The sequence below is a fragment of the Caretta caretta genome, chromosome 3 (assembly GCF_965140235.1).
Source record: "Caretta caretta isolate rCarCar2 chromosome 3, rCarCar1.hap1, whole genome shotgun sequence".
Taxonomy (NCBI): domain Eukaryota; kingdom Metazoa; phylum Chordata; order Testudines; family Cheloniidae; genus Caretta; species Caretta caretta.
This window is the reverse complement of record NC_134208.1, coordinates 51,411,576-51,433,004: the sequence shown is the minus strand read 5'-3', so window position 1 is coordinate 51,433,004 and position 21,429 is coordinate 51,411,576. Positions and strand designations below refer to the sequence as shown.

The window sequence follows — 21,429 nt, the reverse complement described above, 5'->3', positions numbered from 1 at the left end:
TCAGGTCCACTCCAGCAACAGTTCACTATGGAAAACCAGTAGATCCCACACTCTAATACTCTGATGACAGGAAACTGTATAAAAACCGAGGTAGCTCCAGCCCTCTCAGGACTCGTCTTGTACAGGGGGAAACCCTGGGTATCATAGAGCTGCCATAGTAACTCTGTGCTCACCTGCTTAGTCCCTGTTGCAGGAGGTGTATCTTAATTAGCCATGACCAAATTAAGACCAAATTTTAGTTTCTTCTCATTTACACAAGTTGTCTAGCTGGCTTTCAGCCACCACCAGATCAGGGCAAAAACTTGCCATCATTCTCGAGGCTTTCAAAAAGTGCAACTCACAAGGAATAGAGAATTTAAATTAGTTCCTCTACTCATGTCTGTTGCACCCAGTGGACCATCTTTGTCAGACTGAAATGTTTGTAGAGTGTGAACAGTGTCATATGTAAATAGTCGTTTTTTATTCAGAGCTAGTCAAAATTTTTGTTCAAAACATTTTTTGAACAAAAATGGCTTTTGTTAAAAAAATGAAAATTTAGGTTTTTTTAAATATTTTTCTAGTGAAAAATTTTGAAATTCTCTTTTAATTTTCCCTTTTCAATCAATTTTTCTGTTTTCCTTTATTTGTTTTTGTCCCTGAATGCAGTGCAATGAATTATGTCTTGATGTTTTCCTTTTTTTCCTTTTGTCCTTTAGACACTCTGTAATTTTTCAAAACTTCATTAAAGGTAGAAAAATTACAGAATAGCAAAAGGAAAAATGAAACTGTAACTGCTACTCTGTAACGTTCACTTTTGGAGAAGTTGTGAAAAGTTACAATGTCAAACGAAACATGAAAAAGTGGGTGGAAAAAGAATACTGGATATCATTCATTTTATTGCACTCGGTGACAAAAAGGGGAAAGGGAGGGAAACAAATTGGAAAAATTTTGAAATTTTGCAAAAAAAATTGTCCTATTTCAAACCCCTGAACAATAGGAACAACTTTGATATTTTATTTTTTTATATGTTTTTTCTGTTTTATACATACACAGAAAAGTCAAGTCAAGTCAAGAAGTTCAGAGTTTTCAAAATCATTTATGTTTTTAGTTATATAACACCCCTGCCACACAGATATTATTCTTTTTCAGTCATTTGTCCACACAGTTCCCACTGTGGTCTGTGCACCCCATGTGCATGAGCTTTTAGTTAACAGTGTCCACTGGAGGCTGCTCATTCACATTGTATGCCCTGGGTTGGGTGGTGGCCCTCCAGAAGGCCTAAAGGTGCAGCCCCAACCTCCACTGATTTCCTTCCCACCCTCCATGGCAGTCAGACTGAGCTACACAATGTTTCCTTGCTTTCCTGTGATATCTTAGATAGAGTTTTGATAGTTTTTTCTAGTTAGTTAGTGTTGCTGTTTTTCAATTAGTTATAACTTTTATTTGTGTCCACCAGCAAAAAAAACCCAAACCAGCCAAACAAAAGGAGAACTATTTTTTCTGACTGGCCCCCTGGTATAGAGGTATAAGTCATGGCTGAGTTTCAGACTCTGGGCTTTAAATCTGCCCACTTGCAGAGAGATCTCATGCTTCTCAGAAACATGCTGAGCTTCCCTTCTGTCTTCCTTCGGTCAATCAGAGACAGCTGTTGCCCAGAGTAGGAAGTAGGAGATATTTTCTGATGCAGCCTAGCACCAATCACCATCCCCAGTACTGCCCAAGAGTAGAGCTAAGTTTCACCATCCTGATGTTTCCCAGTCATCTCTTCTAAGAATCCCATGCATCACTACAGGATGGGGACCAACTGGCTAAACAGCAGTTCTGCAGAAAAGGACCTGGGAATTACAGTGGATGAGAAGCTGGGTATGAGTCAGCAGTGTGCCCTTGTTGCAAAGAAGGCCAATGGCATATTTGGCTGTATTAGTAGTAGCATTGCCAGCAGATTGAGGGAAGTGATTATTCCCCTCTATTCGGCACTGGTGAGGCCACATCTGGAGTATTGTATCCAGTTCTGATTACAGAAGGGAAGTTGACAAATTGGAGAGAATCCAGCAGAGGGCAATGAAATGATTAGGGGGCTGGGGCATACAACTTACGAGAAGAGGCTGAGGGAACGGCTTATTTAGTCTGCAGAAGAGAAGAGTGCGGGGGGATTTGATAGCAGCCTTCAATTACCTGAAGGGGGGGTTCCAAAGAGGATGGAGCTAGGCTGTTCTCAGCGGTGGCAGATGACAGAATTAAGGAGTAATAGTCTCAAGTTGCAATGGGGGAGGTCTAGGTTGGATATTAGGAAAAACTATTTCACTAGGAGGGTGGTGAAGCACTGGAATGGGTTACCTAGGGAGGTGGTGGAATCTCCTTCCTTAGAGGTTTTTAAGGCCCAGCTAGACAAAGCCTTGGCTGGGATGATTTAGTTGATGCTGGTCCTGCTTTGAGTAGGGTGTTGGATGGACTCGATGACCTTTTGAGGTCTCTTCCAAGCCTAATATTCTATGACTCTATGATTCTAGGTCAGTTGGCACTGGGTCTCATCAGAGGCTGTGAAAGACCACTCTTCAGCTCTGTGATCAGCACTGATACATAGGTACTGACAGTTTTGTTCCATCAGCCACTGATTCTTCAGTACCATGTAAAAAGACCCATGCTTCCGAGTCAACCACTTCGGTACCATTTACGCTCTGTACCATCTGTGTCAGTACTGATTCTTTTTGCTATGCAGACAGCTTTTACAATTCCTGATGATATGGTGAATACTCTGGAACTGGAATCCTTGCTCTTAGAATTCAAAAAATGCCTGTTTCTCAGATGATAGAATCTATATTTCTTAGCTCTGTTGTAATACCTATGAGATATGCACTACCCAGGAGAAATTTTTCCTCTTCTGTGTTCTCATCATCTTGTGATGATGACAACTGTTAGGTTATAGATATTCAGGCCTGTCTGTAAAGGCCTATACTCTAAGAATTTAGGTGTATTCTTATCACTTGGCTAGTGATAGAGGTATAAAAGAAAGAATCAAAACCACTGTCTGCCAGTGTAAGGGCCTTCTCTTACTGTGACAGTTTGTGGCCCTGTGCTTAGGCTCAGGCCTTTGGCTAAGCAGCAGAGGCAGCCATAAGCTGGGAAGCGACCGGTCACATCCTCACATTCCAAACTAGTCACATTGAAATAAGGTGCTATTGGGCTGTTAGGCACTATCAGGACAGGATTGTATTCCTATCACCTCCAGAGAAAGGGAAGTGCCTAGAAAATGTAAAAGGAAACTTAGTTTGATGGCATCCTGTCTGGCAAGAACTCACTTATCAATAGCTGGGATGTGAAATCCTCACTTCTGTATTGTTTTGTCATTATAGTTCCCACTTTGCTGTTGTTTGTCTGTATAATCTCTGTCTGGTTCTGTGATTGTTCCTGTCTGCTGTATAATTAATTTTGCTGGGTGTAAACTAATTGAGGTGGTGGGATATAATTGGTTACATAATCATGTTACAATATGTTAGGATGGGTTAGTTAAATTTCAGGAAAATGATTGGTTAAGGTATAGCTAAGCAGAACTCAAGTTTTACTATATAATCTGTAGTCAATGAGGAAGTGACGGGGTGTGGGTGGGGGTGGGCATGTGGGTGTGTGAGATGGGAACAGGGAATGGGGGTAAGAAAATTGGAATCATGTTTTGCTAAAGGGGGAAATGGGAACAGGGAATGGGAGTAAGGAAGTTGGAATCATGTTTGGCTAAGGGTAGGAATGGGAACAGGGACACACGTGTAAGGCTCTGTGGTGTCAGAGCTGGGAAGGAGGATACTAAGGAAGGAAACTGGAATCATGCTTGCTGGAAGTTCACCCCAATAAACATCGAATTGTTTGCACCTTTGGACTTCGGGTATTGTTGCTCTCTGTTCATGCGAGAAGGACCAGGGAAGTAAGTGGGTGAAGGAATAAGCCCCCTAACATCTACCCTTTTTCTAGACTTTCTCCCAGTCTGATTCCTGAAAGGGACATGAGCAGAAATCCCTTTTGTCATAGATACTATACTTCTGAGAGGTCGCAGGCACCTCGCTTTTCAACCTTGTGACATTACATACCAGTTAGAATGGAACCTCTGCAGTTTCCAGTCCATCTTCATCCAGATCAAGGACCTGGTAAGGAACCATCAAAACCAGTACAACCGTCTGATCAGGCAGTTGCTCAGATCATGGTTTAAAGGCCTCAAGTTACAAAGAATTCACCATTTACACTAGTTTAAACCTGGAAGTGACCATGCCCCATGCTCTAGAGTAAGGTGAAAATCCCTCAGAGCCTCTGCCAATCTGTCCTGGGAAAAACTTCTCCCTGACCTCAAATATGGTGATCAGTTAGATCCTTAGCATGTAGGCAAGACCAACTGTTATACTGACAGACCCTGGTCGTTGGTGGGCAGGATTGAACCTGGGATCTCTGGAGCTAAATGCATGAGATGCTACTGCATGAGCTAATAGCCATATGGCTGTTAGCTAAGGCTATAGAGCGGACTCCATAATCTCTCTCTAAGTGGTGCCACTAGATGGGGCAGAGGAGGTGTGTGGGTGGGTTACACAACCAGTCAGATTCCTGCAAAAGAATTCTCTGTAATAATCAGAGCACTCCCTATCTAGTGTCCTGTCTCTAGCCACTGGGTACTTTTGCTCCTGGCAGTTGCCGATGGGCCACATGCCATCATAGGCAGTCCCATCATACTATCCCTTCCATAAACTTATCAAGCGCAGTTTTGAAGCCACTTAGGTTTTTTCCCCACATTGCTTCCGTTGGAAGACTGTTCCAGAACTTCACTACTGTGGTGATTATAACCCTTTGCCTAGTTTCATTCTAAACTTGATGGCAAGTTTATATCCATTTATTCTTGTGTCCACATTGGTGCTTAACTTAAATAACTCATCTCCCTCCCTGGTATTTTTCCCTCTGATGTATCTGTAGAGAGCAATCATATCTCCCATCAGCCTTCTTTCGGCTTCTCTTATAAGGTAGGTTTTCCATTCCTCTGATCATCTTAGTAGCCCTTCTCTGCACCTATTCCAGTTTGAAATAATCTTTCTTAAACACAGGAGACCAAAACTGCACACAGTATTCCAGATGCAGTCTCACCAGTGCCTTGTATAATGGTAATAACACTTCCCTGTCTTTACTGGAAATGCCTCATCTGATGCATCCTAGGACTGCACTAACCTTTTTCATGGCCACATCACATTTATAGCTAATAATCATCCTGTGCTCAACCAATACACCCAGGTCTTTCTCCTCCTCTATCGTTTTCAATTGATAAGTCTCCCGAAAGCTTATGCTCAAATAAATTGGTTAGTCTCTAAGGTGCCACAAGTACTCCTTTTCTTTCAACTTATAGCAAAAATTCTTGTTATTAGTTCCTAAATGCATGACCTTGCACTTGGAACTATTACATTTCATCCCATTTTTATTACTCCAATTTACAAGGTCATCCAGATCTTCTTGTATGATATTCTAGTCCTCCTCTGTATTGGCTTTACCTCCAAACTTTGTGCCATCTACAAATTTTATTAGCACACACTCACTTTTTATGCCAAGATCAGTAATAAAAACGTTAAGGAAGATTGGACCCAAGATCGATCCCTGAGGAACTCCACTAAACCTCCCTCCAGCATGACAGTTCACCTTTCAATATGAGACGTTGTAGTCTCCCCTTTAACCAGTTTCTTATCCATCTTTCAATTCTCATATTAATGCCCATCTTCTCCAGGTTAAGTAATAATTTCTCATGAGGAACTGTATCAAATGCCTTACTGGAATCCAGGAAAATTAGATCTACTACATTTTCTTTGTCTAAAAAATCAGTTATCTTCTCAAAAAAGGAGATCAGGCTGGTCTGGCACAATCTACCTTTTGTAAAAACATGTTGCATTTTATCCCAATTACCATTCACCTCTATGTCCTTAACTGCTTTCTCTTTCAAAATTTGTTCAAAGACTTCGCATGCAGTTGAGGTCAAACTACAGGCCTGTAGTTTCCTGGATAATGTTTTTTGCTCTTTCTTAAAGATAGGAACTATATTAGCAATTCTCTAGTCACAGAGTATGACCCCCGAGTTTTCAGATTCATGAAAAAATCCTTACTATTGGGCTTTCAATTTCATGTGCCAGTTCCTTTAATATTCTTTGATGGAGATTATCTGGCCACCCGATATAGTCCCATTAAGCTGTTTGAGTTTGACTTCCACCTCGTATGTGATAATTTCTACTTCCATAATCTCACTGTCATTAGCCACCCTGCCATTACTCCTAAACTCTTCATTAATCTCATTAAAAACTGAGGCAAAGTATTTGTTTAGGTGTTGGGCCATGCCTAGATAATCTTATCTCCACCCTATCCTCAGTACTTAGAGGTCCCACTTCTTTCCTTGTTTTCATCTTATTGATATGATTATTGAATCTTTTACTATTGGTTTTTATTGCCTTTGCAAGGTCCAACTCTGCTTGGCTTTTGGCAGTTCTGACTTTATTCTTACACTTTCTGATCTCCAAGAGGTAGCTTTCCTTGCTGATCCCTCTCATCTTCCATTCCTTGTAGGCTTTCTGCTTTCTCTTAAGCCCCTTTCTTAGAATATTGTCCAAGGGCTCCTGATGCTTATAGGAAGAGGCTTTGTTTCCAAAATAAGATAAATGTTTCTACCTCTGCAGGTGCTACTTCTTTGTTGTTGGGCCAGAAACTGCAAGTTTGGTGCTGTGGTCAGACAAGATGATAGTGATGTATTATACAGACAAGGCAATGCAAGATCTTCTCCCTTATGTCAGGAAGGAGTTTGTTGTCAGAATGGTGCATTTTTCATTGAATCAAGATAGTAACCTTTTATCTATCTGGGACACAAAACAGTTCAGCGGATCATCTGAACAGGAAGGGCACCATTAACCACAATAAGGAGATAAAGGACTTAGATTTAGATGAAATATTCCAGGGTTGAGGAGTTTCCATAGTAGATTTTTAGCCACTGATGTGAACAAGAAGTGTCTCATATTCTGCTACCCAGGAGTCTGGGCTCTCTTGCAGATACATTTCTAATGTAGTGGAATTGAGGGCTGCTAAATGCTTTTCCCTCCATCCTGTTAATTCCCAATGTCCTCAAGAAGATACATCAAGGCAAGGCCCAAGTAATACTGATAGCTCCTTCGGGAGCTCATCAGTTTTGGCTCTCCAGCCTGATACGGCTGTTGACCTATCCACCTTACCCTTTCCCGATTCTTCTGGGCACCATTTCATAGAACAAAGTCCTAGTGCTACACCCAGACCTGCAATCTCTTTATCTGAAAGCATGGAAACCAGCTGGTTCAGTCAGAAAAGCTGTTTGGCAGAGGTTCATGAAGGTTTGATCCACAGCAGGCAAATTTATACAAAATGACATATACTTGGAGTTGTAAAGTAAAGTAATTTTGCACAACTTGTTTTATATAGGAATATTTACATTCTAGACATACCAAAGTGGTTTAGGCAGAAATGAATTGGATAATAGTAGTATAGGGATTGTATGGACAACATTTTTCAGTAGCAGCTACATATATTATAGACCTTTCTTTAAAATACTGATTGATAAATAAATTTATCAGACCAAACACTCTTTTTGAAAAGTGTCTTAGAATCTTTAACTTCTAACTAGACAGCCACAAGTGACCTTTGTTTAAACAAAAGCAAAAACTGACATCTGCAAGGACTGTCTGCATTAGGCAATTCTGCAAAAATATTTCCGTTATGGTACCACCATTGGTTCAGCTCCACCAGTGCTAGCAATGTAATTAAGCACCGGTGTCTGCCAGTATTTTAAGTGGATTGCGGAGGGCTACTCTAAGCCATGTAAGGTGGAACCTTGCTTAAAACATCAGCAACTGCCTCGTGTCCTTTCTACACAGGTAATCCCGTCATTGTTACCACCAGTGGAGTTTAACCATTGTAGCGATGCTATGAAATCCTTTTGCAGAAAAGCTTAGTGTAGATACACTATAAAAATGCATCATCCCTTCTCCCCATACTGCAGTGTCAACTCAAGACTAAATATAAACCCAGTTGTTGGTATGTTGTTGCTTATATTGGTATGTAAACTGCTTATTGAGTAGGCTTATTCACTTCCTCAATGAGGAGGCATTCAGGGAAGCAAGCAGCAGGAGGAACCCCAGGCAGCATGACTTCTGCAGGAGTTTTATGATGGAAGGTACATGGGAGGAGAACTGGGAAGCCCAAACAGAGACCTGGGGCCCTCCAGAAGCCCTCTGAAGACTCCCAGGAATCTGCTAGGACCTATCCCTCAGTGAAGTAATAGCAAGGAAACTGTGTATTCAAAATTGTAGAGATAGCTTTCCTGTAAGTGTAGGGGATGATAGTAGCCTGTACATTAATTGCCCAGAGGAAAAGAAATGAAGAGCAGCAGTAGATAAAAGCTTGGATGCCTTCAGCCTAGCTGCCATGGTTAACAAAGCCAGTGTGCTGGCCTGTGTATAGCTCAGGGAAGAATTTGGCTCTTTATGTGTACTGTTGTTAAAGGTAGCTTACCTAGTTGCAGGACCTTTTACCGCAGATGATTTTAATAATTCAAAATCCAGGAAGACAGAGTCAGACTCCTTTCAACAGCAACAGAAAATATTGAAATGGACTCCATATTTTTTCTTTACCATCATACTGCAGGTAAAATCCAGGCCAAGATTTTTTTTTTTATGCTCAATTGAATCAACAAAGAAACAAGCAAAAGCCAGTGCCAAGTGTCCACTTCCCTCAAAAAGATCTCCATGACTTGAATTTCATTACTGTGTGACAAATGAAAAGACTATGTGTAATGCTACATTTAAAACAATTCAGCAACTGACCTTTTGGCAGCTTAAAAAGAAAGGGCATTGTAAGCAGACCGGGCAAATTGCAAGAGCAGAAAATACCAGTTTTAAAGGATGAAGGAGCCTGTTTGGCATGTAATGAGTGAAACTAATTAATTATAATGATGAATTTATCAGAGCATATTCTCCATACTTCTGGTGGCAAATTGGCTAATAAACACTAGTCAACAACCACCTTTTCCTATCTTTGTTGTTTTGAAAGCTTTATGGAAGGCATAGTTGCTTATAAAGGTTTTAGTAATATACAGAACACAGAGTTGTGTGTCACACTTAAGGTTGCACTGTATGTAATTAGTGAAATACAAGCCTCATTGAAGTCAACGGGAGTTTTGCCATTGACCTCAACAGAGCCAAGATATCACTCAAACTTTTAATGTACTTACATTTTAAGTTATGGCTACCAACAATACATACCCTCTACTCCACCCAGAAACACACCTCATTCCTAGCACTATCACAATACACAATACAGAGAACACATCAAAACCTTCACTCTTTCTCAGTATGGATGCCAGCCTTCCAATTTCACCCTTCCCTAAATTCCGTCTTCTCACCTCCACCACAAATAAACCAGATTGCCCCCTCTACTGTCTCTTCTGCACAGTTCGGTGACAACTACACACACACAGGGTTGGGGGTGGTATTTTATGTGCAGAGCAACACTACCTGTCACAAAACATAGTGTATTTGTGTATTATTTTCCCAGGTTTTTCAGATAGGATCTTCAGCAAAGCATTGACTCTTTTTTCAAAAGAACAGAATCTAGATGTCTCAGGAACTTCTGGCATGGCTGAATGGGTTCATGAAAATCCTGTTCTTCATTAAAGTGACTGCTATTGTGTTATAGATTGTGAGCTTCACAAAACCAGCTGATTGAGGAGCAGGCTGGACAGTTCCACCGAAATTGTAATCTTCAGCAAGTCAACAGCTACTATGCTGGAGATTCTGAACCAGCTAACAGTTTTATAACAACCAGGATCTTTAACACAGCTGCTGCGTATTTGTACCAGACCAGGACCTCTGTGAAACTGTTGAACTTTGCTCTTGAACTGGCTGAACAGTTCACAAACAGAATACAAATTCTCCTTCACTAGTCTAATCCATTCCCCATGCACCACATTAACTCCCTGGCCCCAGCTGAGGATGTTTGGAAATAGTATGGAGAATGTGTCAAAAGTTAGTTTTATAGTCCTTTCCTAAACCATTTAAAAAGACTTTGCATGCCAAAACAGAGAATGGAAGTAGGAAATGTAGCAAATGTTCTCCATTGGCTGGCAATGGCATATAAAATTCAGTTATAACATATGACACTATCATTCTGATTAATTTAAAACACAAAATTACATAACCCCAGAGAGCCAACCAACCCTCACTATGTACACATTGCTTATTTTCTACAGTTGTAGAGACCCCAAAAATCATGAGACTCAGAGTGAAAACTTTTTCTGGGTCCAATTTTTTGTTGATTAGAACTCAGAAACTAATTAATCAATTTTTTGATGCTCCTCAGAAAATTTGGAGAAGTTACAGTGTTTTTTTATATAAAACTGAGAATGAACTCCCCTACTTTAATCGCAGACAGAATTCAACTTCAACTTTGGTGACACAACAGTTCCACCATAATGTATTCAACAAAAGTCATTTTTACCATCCTCATAGCTGACCTTTTCAAACCTGCCCACGCCTACTGTTTGTTTGAGCAATAATTACTCACAACTTTGCCTCTCAATAGTTAAAATGTAAGCTGCTTAGTCAGTGGTCTTACTACCTTTTGAGGGTAGTTGCAGCACATATTTTTTCAATTCATAATTACATCTGATTATTCATATTGGTCTAGATCTGTAGCTGGTACATATTGGCATAGCTACATTAATTTTGATACAGATATACTAACTTACCTCAACTAAGGATCTGGCCCATCATCCTAATTAGTGATGGACCAGTGAGTCTGGAGAAGTTCAAGAACCTCCATATATTATTAAACCATTACCTGTCTACAAATAGTTTGGATATTTAACTATCCTTTCTATCCTTTCTACCTCCACAATGGTACTTGAAGCCACTTTGAATGAAGTTCCTTCTCCTGGAACAGTAGTTACTGGGAGCAATATTTGGCACTTGCTGTGCTGCACATTTTGTGGCTACTTTATGGTGAAAGCATGGCTAGAACCTAGATTTTCCTTCTCTGAAAGCACAGCCCCCTACTACTAACACATTAACGATAACCTGTGTTCTGTTAGCAGTATAGGGTCCTGAGACACAGATGAGCAGCTGTAATTCCATCCAGAAGTGCATAGTGATATGCATACTGTGACAAAGCTCTGTCTTTGTCTCCGTGGGTCCCGCATTTCCTGGCAGATTTCACTAGCCTTAGAGGTTCACTGTGACCCTCCACGTAATCTTTCTCTCTCTAGAGACAAGGGTCACAGTCTACTGAGCCATTTTCATCATAAGCCAACAAGGGAGGTGAGGAGAAGCTATCCTCCCTTGCACAGTCTCTGTTGTCTCCCAGTCTCAGTGATTAATCGGGTGGGGAGGGTAAAGGGGGAGCCCAGGCCCACCCTCCACTCCAGGCTCCAGCCCAGGGACCCTAATAGTATCAGCTATGGTAGCTGACCTTTTAGAAACATGACACATACAATTCCCTGGGCTACTTCCCCACAGCTGTCCCCCACTTCCTCAAGCTCCACTTCACCCTTACCACAGGGCCTCCTTCCTTGTGCCTGATATGGTGTGTGCTGCTCAGTCTCTCCAACAGCACAACTTCCTCCCACAATTCCTGACATCCACACCCACCTGACTAACTGGGAGGCTTTTAACTAGTTTCAGCCAGCTCCTGATTGGCTTCAGGTGTCCCAATCAACCTAGTGTTCTCCCTGCCTTCTGGAAAGTTCTTAATTGGCCCCAGGTGTCTTAATTGGCCTGAAGCAGCTGCCATTTAACTTATCCTGGTACCAGGGATTTGTTTAGCCTGGAGCTAATATATCTATCTCCCACTACTTTTCTGTAGCCATCTGGCCTTGCCCCGTCACAGTACACACTACCAGCCAGTTCTTTACAATATGCCAACACTAGAATTAATTCAGTGGAGTAGTATCAGATCACTGTCACTCATTATCCATCCACCTGTTTTACATGGTTAAACTTCAGATTGGTACATAACAAAATACTGGAAGACAGCAATGAAAAAAAAAATCTTCAGAAAACAGAAAAGTTTAGTTACAACCAGCAGGTTTACATCACAGAAGAAACATTCTTGCTACAAATTAAAAGCCTAGAGCATATTACTAGACATTTTTTCCTACAACTAACTCATATATATCTACTTTGTGTCTCTACAGAACTACTCTGCACACCTGTGTCACTGAAAGCAAACCATTGTATTAAAAAAGATAATATCCCAGGCATTTATTCAAGGCCTTTTCATTTTAATCACACAGCTACCAGGCCTGTTTCTTCATTTTCAGTCCCCTTTCAGTTGATATGATGTCATTATGTATGGAGCCAGTCTAATTTTATTGATATTGCACCATGATATATTGTACCATACTTAAAGAAATTAATCAGCATTTTTATCTCATTGGGAAGAAAAATTACTTCTTTCCCTTAAAAAACCCTGAAAACTTGGGTCAGTTTCTGTTAGTCATCCAATCACTTGTCTGCCCTTAAAATAAGAAATGATACTTCAATACACCTGCTTTTCTAGGGCAGCCACTTATACTTAGCTACAAGTAAATGAGTCAGACCATTTTACCTGGTCTAGGTGATCTCCCTAATGTCTGATTTAATGGAGTCTAATCACATCAGATATTTTAAGTCTATTCTGTTTGGGAAAATGGTAAGCAAACAATGTTTTGTACCAGTTATAAAGGTGCGAACATAACGCACCATTTTTTCCCTGATACATTCTCAGTTAGTTCAGTGTAGTGTGTCTTCCAACTATGCTAATTCTCTACAACTCTCACTGGTGCAGTTCTTGCATATTTGAAAAATGTCAACGCTCAGTTTTGTAGCATTTGATTTCACACTTTTTAGGTCACTAAACCTTTCATAATACACAGCCATCATTCAGAAATGTGTGAAATGCAGAACTGAGGCAGCAATCAAAGTAAAAGATCAACCTACAAGACTGACAAACCCATGTTATCAATAAAGATTATGTACTTTAAAAAAAGCAGCACAATAATTGCTTACTTCTGATTTCCTGTAGTATCATTAATAATGCTAGTACGTAGCATTCTCATAGCATCTTTTGTGTTTAAATGGCTATACATTGTGTTAGACACTTTACAAAGAGAGCAGCAGATAGCACCTGCCCCCAAAGAATTTACAATCTAAATAGACAAGACAGACACAGGGTAAAAGAAAGGGATATTACACACACATACTTAGTCTTTGTAATGGAGTGGCAGAGCTGACTACCTCATTCATAACACTTCCCTATTCACTTTCTCCACACTAGTCATTAAATTATAGACCTCTGCCATATCTCCCTTCAGTCATCTCTTCTCCTAGTTGAACAGTCCCAGTATTTTTAATCTCTCCTCATATGGAAGCTGTTACATACCCCTAATCATTTTTGTTGCTCTTCTCTATACTTTTTCCAGTTCTAATAGAGTACCAGAACTGCATGCAGTATTCAAGGTGTGGGTGCACAATGGATTTATGTACTGGCACTATGATATTTTCTGTCTTATTATCTGTTTCCTAATGCTGCCTAATGTTTTGTTAATTCTTTTTGATTGCCGCTGCACACTGAGCAGATGTTTTCAGAGAACTATCCACAATAACTCCACAGTCTCTTTCTTGAGTGGTAACAGCTAATTTAGACCCCAAAATTTTGTATGTATAGATTGAATTTTCCAATGTGCATTTCTTTGCATTTATCAACATTGAATTTCGTCTACCATTTTCTTGCCCAGTCACCCAGTTTTGCGAGATCCCTTTGTAATTCTTCACTATCTGCTTTGGACCTAACTATCTTGAGCAGTTTAGTATCATCTGCAAACGTTGCCTCCTCACTGTTTACCCCTGCTCCCAGATTATTTATGAATATGTTGAACAGCACAGATCCCTGTACAGACCCTTGGGGAACATACAATTTACCTCTCTCCATTGTGAAAACTGACCATTTTTTCTTACCCTTTGTTTCCTACCTTTTAACCAGTTACTGATCCATGAGAGGACTTTCCCTCTTATCCCATGACTGCCTACTCTGCATTAGACCCTTTGGTGAGGGACCTTGTGAAAAGCTTTTAAAAAGTAAGCATTTCTCTTGCAAGGTGCTCTCGTTCTTTCTTGTAAATTGGAAAAGAGACACAAGGGACTTGGATCGCTTTCTCACCTTGTGATTCAAGCCTTTCCACACTAGCATGTCTAAACTGAGTTAAAGAACCTTACTAATGTGGTTTAAAAGTGGGTTGCACAGTTGGCAGAATGCAGTTTTTAATCTATCCTAGAAACAAATAACAGAACTGTGGACATGTGCCTGATTGAAACAGAGTTTAGAGTAGAGACCGTGTTCACGGTGTAGTAGCGTGAATGGATTAAACCAGTTTTGAAAGTGTTTTCAGGAGTACAGTTTTCAAAAACTGTCTAGCTTATAGATGACATAGCATTGGCTTAAGGGAGAGAAGCAATTTAGAAACTGCTTCCAGTGAAAGGAAAGGAAATTTAAACTAAATCACCGGAGCTCTCAAAATAATAAATCCTGATAGGAAAAAAGGCTCAAAACAGTAAATCCAACAAAAAGCATTCTGATTCTAGAACTGATACTGCTGCTGAGGCAAAGATGGTTGAAAGCATTAAAGCAGCAGGAAGTCTGACTAGATTTTTTTGGAATTGTATAGTCCAAGATAAGATTGGCAGGTACATTATATACTGGAAAAAACCCTGCTGTGAACTAGGGAGACATGTCTTTTTTATAAACTATCCTTTGACATTAAAGACATTAATAAGATAAGGTTGCTTCCCACTACAGTGCATTGCAATGGGGGTTGGCTATTGAGTGAGGTTTTCAAAGGAAGAAACCAATCCATCTTTACATCAAGTCAGCCCTTTCCAGGAAGAGATTTAACCTTTCCAAGTGTAAAAAAGTAATTACGAATTAAAAGTTTTAATTGATAAAGACTGAAGCTACTTTAAGCCCTTAATATTTAAAAGAAAAGAAGAAGAAGAACTTTAGGCAGTCTGTGAGTGATGTAAATCTACAATTTATTCTCAGAAAATTTTTGCAGGAAATTTCTTCCCACAAACTTCTACATTCTTCATGCCACAGTTAACATGTTTGACATGCACAATGAGCTGCAATGTGGTGATGGTACTAAAAGCACTTGGGTTGCGCAATTTTGAACCCACTGGCACATTGCAGGCTCTAAATTTTTCATGTACCTTAATTTTATCATAGCTAAGGTGTGTTTAATGCTCCACCTTTTAATCATGCTCACATACTAGCCACCTTACTAATGTATCTTCTCACATACATGAAGAGGAAAACCAGGACTGAGTATCAGGTATCAGGATTGCCTGATATGCAAATAATACAATTTTATACAGTGCCTTTCATCAAGGTTCAAAGAGCAATTTGAAAGTTTGGTGGGTAGCAATATCCCCACAGATGGAGACACTAAGGCACTGAGAGGTTTACAATGGACAATGGGAAACCAGAAAGAGATTCAAAAGTGGTGTGGGATAGGAGGGATATTGTCTGAACAGTAGTAAGAGATGAAGAAACAAATCACTTCACCTACTCAGGATAAATCACTAGGTAGTGTGGAAATAGTGTCTGTATAAAACTGCACAACAACACCACAACAATTATGACAGGAAGGAAAGAAGAATAACTGTTACCTGTCAGCTCTGTGTTCTTGGGGAACCAGGGTGCAGTACCCAGGCTATCTGACTCATGAAAGACCTTCCCCCCCACACACCCCCAGCCTCTGCTTGAACAAAAGCTGATCAGATGAAAGACTTACGAAAAGCAATGAAAAGGAGACACACCTAAACCCCTCCAGACAAGGGTAACAGGATTAAGGGAACTCCCCCTACCCTCATTTGCATTGAAGATGGGACAGGGAGGCATCTCCATTAGTATACAGAATGGAGAACAAGTATTCCAAGGCAAGAACTGCACTGAACTATGGGACCAGAAAAGCAAAAAAGCACTTCATGATGGGGGATCTCTGCTCCAGATGTTAATGAAACCATGTCTGCGGACACTAGCTCAGTAGGTATCAGACCAATTCTAGTAATAAATCCTTTATTGGTATCCAAATTACAGAAGCTGCCTAATTGCATTGTGAGTTCCCTCCAAGGAACACCGCCCATAGCCAGGAATGATCAGCTTCTATTGTCTAGCCGGAACAAAACAACTCTGGTATACTCCCTTGAGCCATCAGTTTACGCATAACCAAATCTAGTGTTCTCCCTTGAACCATTGCTCTTTCCCTACAAAAACCGCTACCCATGCTCAAGTAATGATCCAAAATCTGCATCAGTTCCATTGGGACTTCATCTTCTCCTGACTGATCATGCTGGGGGCTCTGCCTGTCTCCAGCACTCCAGACCCTCTGCTACCACCACCACCTGGGAACCCTGATCCATTCAAGCTTCATGGAGTGGTGAGAACCCATCTCTCTGTCTGTCTCTCTCTCTTTCTCTCACTCACTCTAGGTATAGCCTTCTGACCCTGACTTGTGTGATCAGTTATAGTTTTCTAAACCTGACTTTTATAATCAAATTTAAGCTAGATTTAATATGATCACTGTTTTGTTTGTTTGGCTCCCCTTGTATGGTCATTACCTGGCAATAAATAACTTTCATGGTTAAGCTGGTTGCTTCTCTCTCTCTCTCTCCCCTCATGGGTGTTTTTTGGCTTCCCCATTTGCTCTGCAGCAACATCCTTGTACCTAAGCTAAAGATCCCTGCAGCACCCAAAAGTCCTGTGGGGTTTGCTCATCAAGTGGATTACTACCAGAATAAATTGTAATGTGAAAGTGGGGTTAGGTACGTATGTACTGAACCTGGGACATACGAGGATGACAGCTTGGAGGTGCTACTCAATCCAGCCTACTGAGTCCTGGGACATATAAGGGGTCAGCTTGGGAGTGCTTATTAACCCGGTCCTCTTAGATGTGCTCTGTTAATATGTGTGTGTGTACATGTGTGTGTGTTCGTTCATCTCATTCTGGGGCTCGAAGAACCCAGCCCTGGGGAACCTAGATCCTCCAGGATAGCTGCATTGGGAGGGAACTTGCAGCAGGGAGAAGTAGAGCTCCATATGAGAACACAAGTGACACAAGCAGTACATCGATAGAATTACACACCCCCCCCAAAGAGTAAACCTAATAAATGAGCGTACCCCAAAGTAACGGGAAAATCTGGTAACATAACTTATTCAATGGAATCTGCAATGGATAACAACTGTACCTGTGTTAGAAATTGGTCATAATCCATCCTTTCTAGTCTAAGAAAAAGGGCAATGGGATATTTAATGACTACATGTGATCACATCCAGAGCTTCACCTCATCTTAAAGGTGTCACCTCAATACCACACTGATCCTCTAGCATTGAACTGGGGAATTGGTTTGCTACTTATTCAGGGGGAAGAATTCCATCTACTGCACCATCAATACCACTTCCTGCACCATCTAAGTATTCTGGATTTTTTTCCTATCCAAGTACTGATAAAGTCCAGTGTTAAAGGCATTCCAGAGTAAAGGTGGGAAATGATCAGCAAAAATTTACCAGTTAATACTCTGTGAGGCTGGGAAGTACAAACGCATGGAGGGCAGCTCCTCTCGCCAAGACCTGTTTACTCACACGCTACAGGACTGGAGGCAGAATATTATGATGCCTCCCTTTTCCACCCCAGTCCACAGAATTTTCTTTCCCTTCCCCGTGACTCCTCTTAACTCATATGGTGGTTTCTAGTATTTGTATTTCTGTAGCTCCTAGAGTCCTCAATTGGAGATCAGGGCCCTCTTTGTGTTAGGGGCTATCCACAGTTTGAATTTCTATTGATGGGTCATCAATTGGACAAAGTTATTTCAGCAAGACACTTTAAATTTTTCTTTAAGTTTATATCCTCATAAAGATGCTGAGGCATTTTCTGTCCCCCTACGTTGGACTTCTAGTTGTCCACTCTCTTCAGTTTCTGGACATGAATATCCAATGATTTGTACCCTGAAGTCAATCACAATTGTACAGTGTGAGTGGAAAATGTTACTATTCTGATTTGATAGCACTTTGAACCCATTTTGCACAGATCTGAATTATAGCAGCTTGCAAAGCAGTACAGAACCCCACGTGGAAGAAAAGAGAGAGGCCCCGGGTCTTTGGAGTATTTATATATTTCTTCCATTAAATTAATCTCTGTTGTCACTGGAACATGGAAGTCCTTGACTCTTTTTTACCAGACACAGGCACAGATTGCTGTAGGAAAGGACAAAAATAAGACATCTGTGACTTTGCATTTCAGTATTCTGACTGAGTAATGCTTATTAATTAGTTGTGATTTTTCCCTCTGTGGTTAGTTATTATATGTTCCTGCTCTATACCTTCCATTCATTATATTTCTGGGGATTTTTTAAAAATCATTTGCTTTGCTTCATTTTTGGGGATGGTGCTCTGGCAGGTTAATATGTATAAAATTGTGTTATGTACTTGCTCCTCTTGATATATATGCTGAATACTAGTAATTGTTTTTCTCAAAATTGTAATTTTCAAACTTTCACAGAATGCAACAAATAACTGTACACAGAAATGTGCAATGTTAATGTATTATTAGAACATGACGCATATCACCAATGTAAAGGCTTTGGTTTTATAAAGAGAAAAAGATTAAGCTCACTGTATATTGTCCAGCACCAATGATGTTCCTTACTCTCCCACGCACATATATAAGTATATCTGATAATTAATTAGAGAGAAGAAGATCTTTGAGCTCAGTTGAAAGTTTCCAGGAAGATTTCACAGTAGGATTATGGCTTTTTTAATTAGCTGAACTCCATAATAACATATTAAAACTGTTGAAAGCAGGCTCCTCAGTGCTGCACAAACCAAAGCAATTCAGTATTTCCTTTACATTCCTCTCCCAGTCTCTGCAGCAGCTCTATAAATAGAATAGACTATACACAGAAATTTATTACTGCAGCTGACAGCAATTTTCTTTTTTAAAGGTGTCTGGAGGCACTATTCAGGAGGATTCATTCTGGTAGACTTTCCAGCTGAGATTCTCCCTCTCCTGGAACTGTGGGTGGTCAGTTTTGAAATACACTAATGAACTGTTAGAAACAAAGACTGTCAGCAGAGTTATTTATTGTCTTCAGTTAATAAATGCTGGAGTTCTCTCAGCTCTAGATTATTTCCTCTAATCTGTCTGTCTTATCTGCATTTTGTAAGCAGTGAATATATTTTGTAAAGTCACATTCCTTTGACTTTTTATCACTAAACTTTCTAAGGATTATGTTATTATCAGGAAAAATGTAATGGCTGTGGTTTGACATGGCTCACATCACATCTTTTGCAATCAGACCGTAGGCATGTATGACCTTATCAAGTGCAGAACAGATGTGTTTGCAAGTTCAGGATGTTGAGAATCTGTACCAACCATACAGAACAATCCGTCTTGTTGTCAACCTAATTTCTATCATAAATCAGGAGCTTTTAATGATAGTGATCCTAATAACACACAATAACCTGAGATGCACGGCATGCATTTCAGTCATTAATATAGCATTTTAACCACATGCAAGTCTCTGTCTATTTAGGTGTTTATACCACACTCACCACCATGGTATGTATGTGTCTTAAAAAATAATGTATATGAATGGCCTAACACAACTGCCTAATATTTGTTTTCCTCACCCTATTCAAAAGAAAATAAGATTGGTTAAAACTTAATTTTTCTCTTATCCTTTTGAATTCATGTAATGTCTCCATAAATGACAACATAGGAAGTATGCAGGAAGACATGTTACTTTTCAATATTCTGGTTCAATTTAAATTTCTATCTTCTTTCAGGTCCTACTGTATTCTCAAGTGCTATTTCAAATACTTAAGTATATATCCAGATGTTCTGTGTGGGTTTACATTTCTCTCTCTCTTTCTCTCTCCTTTTAAGACATTAGGGAACAGCAGTTTTTTCTTTAACAGTTATTTTAAGCTTTATTTCCGAAAGCAGGACCACAAATACTGAATGAGAAGCTCTGAAAAAAGTCACATCCTGTGAAATGAAAGGAGAAATACAGTAAAAATATAGCATGGGTTGTTGAAAGTAGAGCCTTTTAAGTCAAGTAACCTATAAAGCAGTTATCCATTTCTAGTGTAAATTACATAAACTGAAAAAATGCTTACATTTGAAGCATGAGCTTAGAGCAAAGAGGGAAAAAGTGTTTCAATAATAAAGCTAAAAGAAAAGGAGTACTTGTGGCACCTTAGAGACTAACCAAAAAATTGGTTAGTCTCTAAGGTGCCACAAGTACTCCTTTTCTTTTTGCGAATACAGACTAACACAGCTGTTACTCTGAAACCAATAATAAAGCTGAAACTCCTTGGATTTTTATGAAATTGAAGAAAATGCTTTTTCTTTTAAGAATATTTTGATATTTATAGGTTTTTTATTTAAATCTATCAGTGATACAGAAAACTGGTTCTGTGAATGCCCTGGACTCTACTCTGGAAAACTTTGTCAGTTTGCAACTTGTGACGAGAATCCATGTGGGAACGGTGCTACTTGTTTTCCAAAATCCAGCCAAGATGCTGTTTGCCTCTGTCCTTATGGAAAAGCTGGAATCCTCTGCAGTGATGGTAAGGATGGTATAAAATTTAGCAAGGTGTTTTGACATGAGTCGATGGACAGGAGCAGGAGGATAGATGGGAATTAGTAATGTTAATCAAGTAGGTTGACTTGATTCATATAAAGATGACAATGTTTCTCCTCTTTATCTTTGCCTTTTTAAATCATACAAGTTTATATCAATATCTTCTCCTGCAATTCACTGACCATACAGATGCTATTTGTACTTAGGACTTAGGCATTAAAGAAGCATTATCTATTGTCTACAAAGAAAAGCTGTTTAGCATATTGCAGTGGATCTCAAACATTATTGTAAGGGGATATACTGCCCCTTTAAGGCCAGAGAGGGAACTCTGGGAGGCCAGGCTACCCTTATTCCTGGAATTCTGGGGGAGCAGACAAAGGCATAGAAACTGGCAGCAGCCAGTTCTGGGAGAAAGTAAAACCCGGCCAACAGTTTCTTTAAAGGACTAGTACAAGGATCCCTGTAGTGCAGGGTGGGACAAGGCTCCCCTCTTCCTCAGCAAAACCAACCATGATAAATTCTGGAAAAGAGGGCAGCATATAATGTGCCTCTTCCCTCATAGTGGGAGAGACATTAGCAGTGAAAGGATTGCTTGCCTGCTGATCTCTCCCATCCTGGGGAGAAATGACTGGTGGTGTGATCTGGTCTCCAAGTAGAGGAGGAAGGTGGGAAGACTGCACCCCAGCAGAGATGCCTGGGAGGAAAAGACTTTTGTTAAGAAGGCTTTGTTTTGCATTCTGTTTGTTTTTGAAAG

The 21,429-nt window shown here is 40.1% G+C and overlaps 1 protein-coding gene across 1 annotated transcript in view; it reads left to right on the top strand.

Moving 5' to 3' along the window:
• Nucleotides 1-21,429, top strand: part of EYS (eyes shut homolog) — a 1,269,973-nt gene that overhangs the window by 1,162,111 nt on the left and 86,433 nt on the right. Inside the window, exon 31 of the mRNA XM_075126509.1 lies at nt 20,489-20,661. Within this exon, the coding sequence (XP_074982610.1) occupies nt 20,489-20,661 (173 nt within the window). The remainder of the gene's footprint in view (nt 1-20,488; nt 20,662-21,429) is intronic.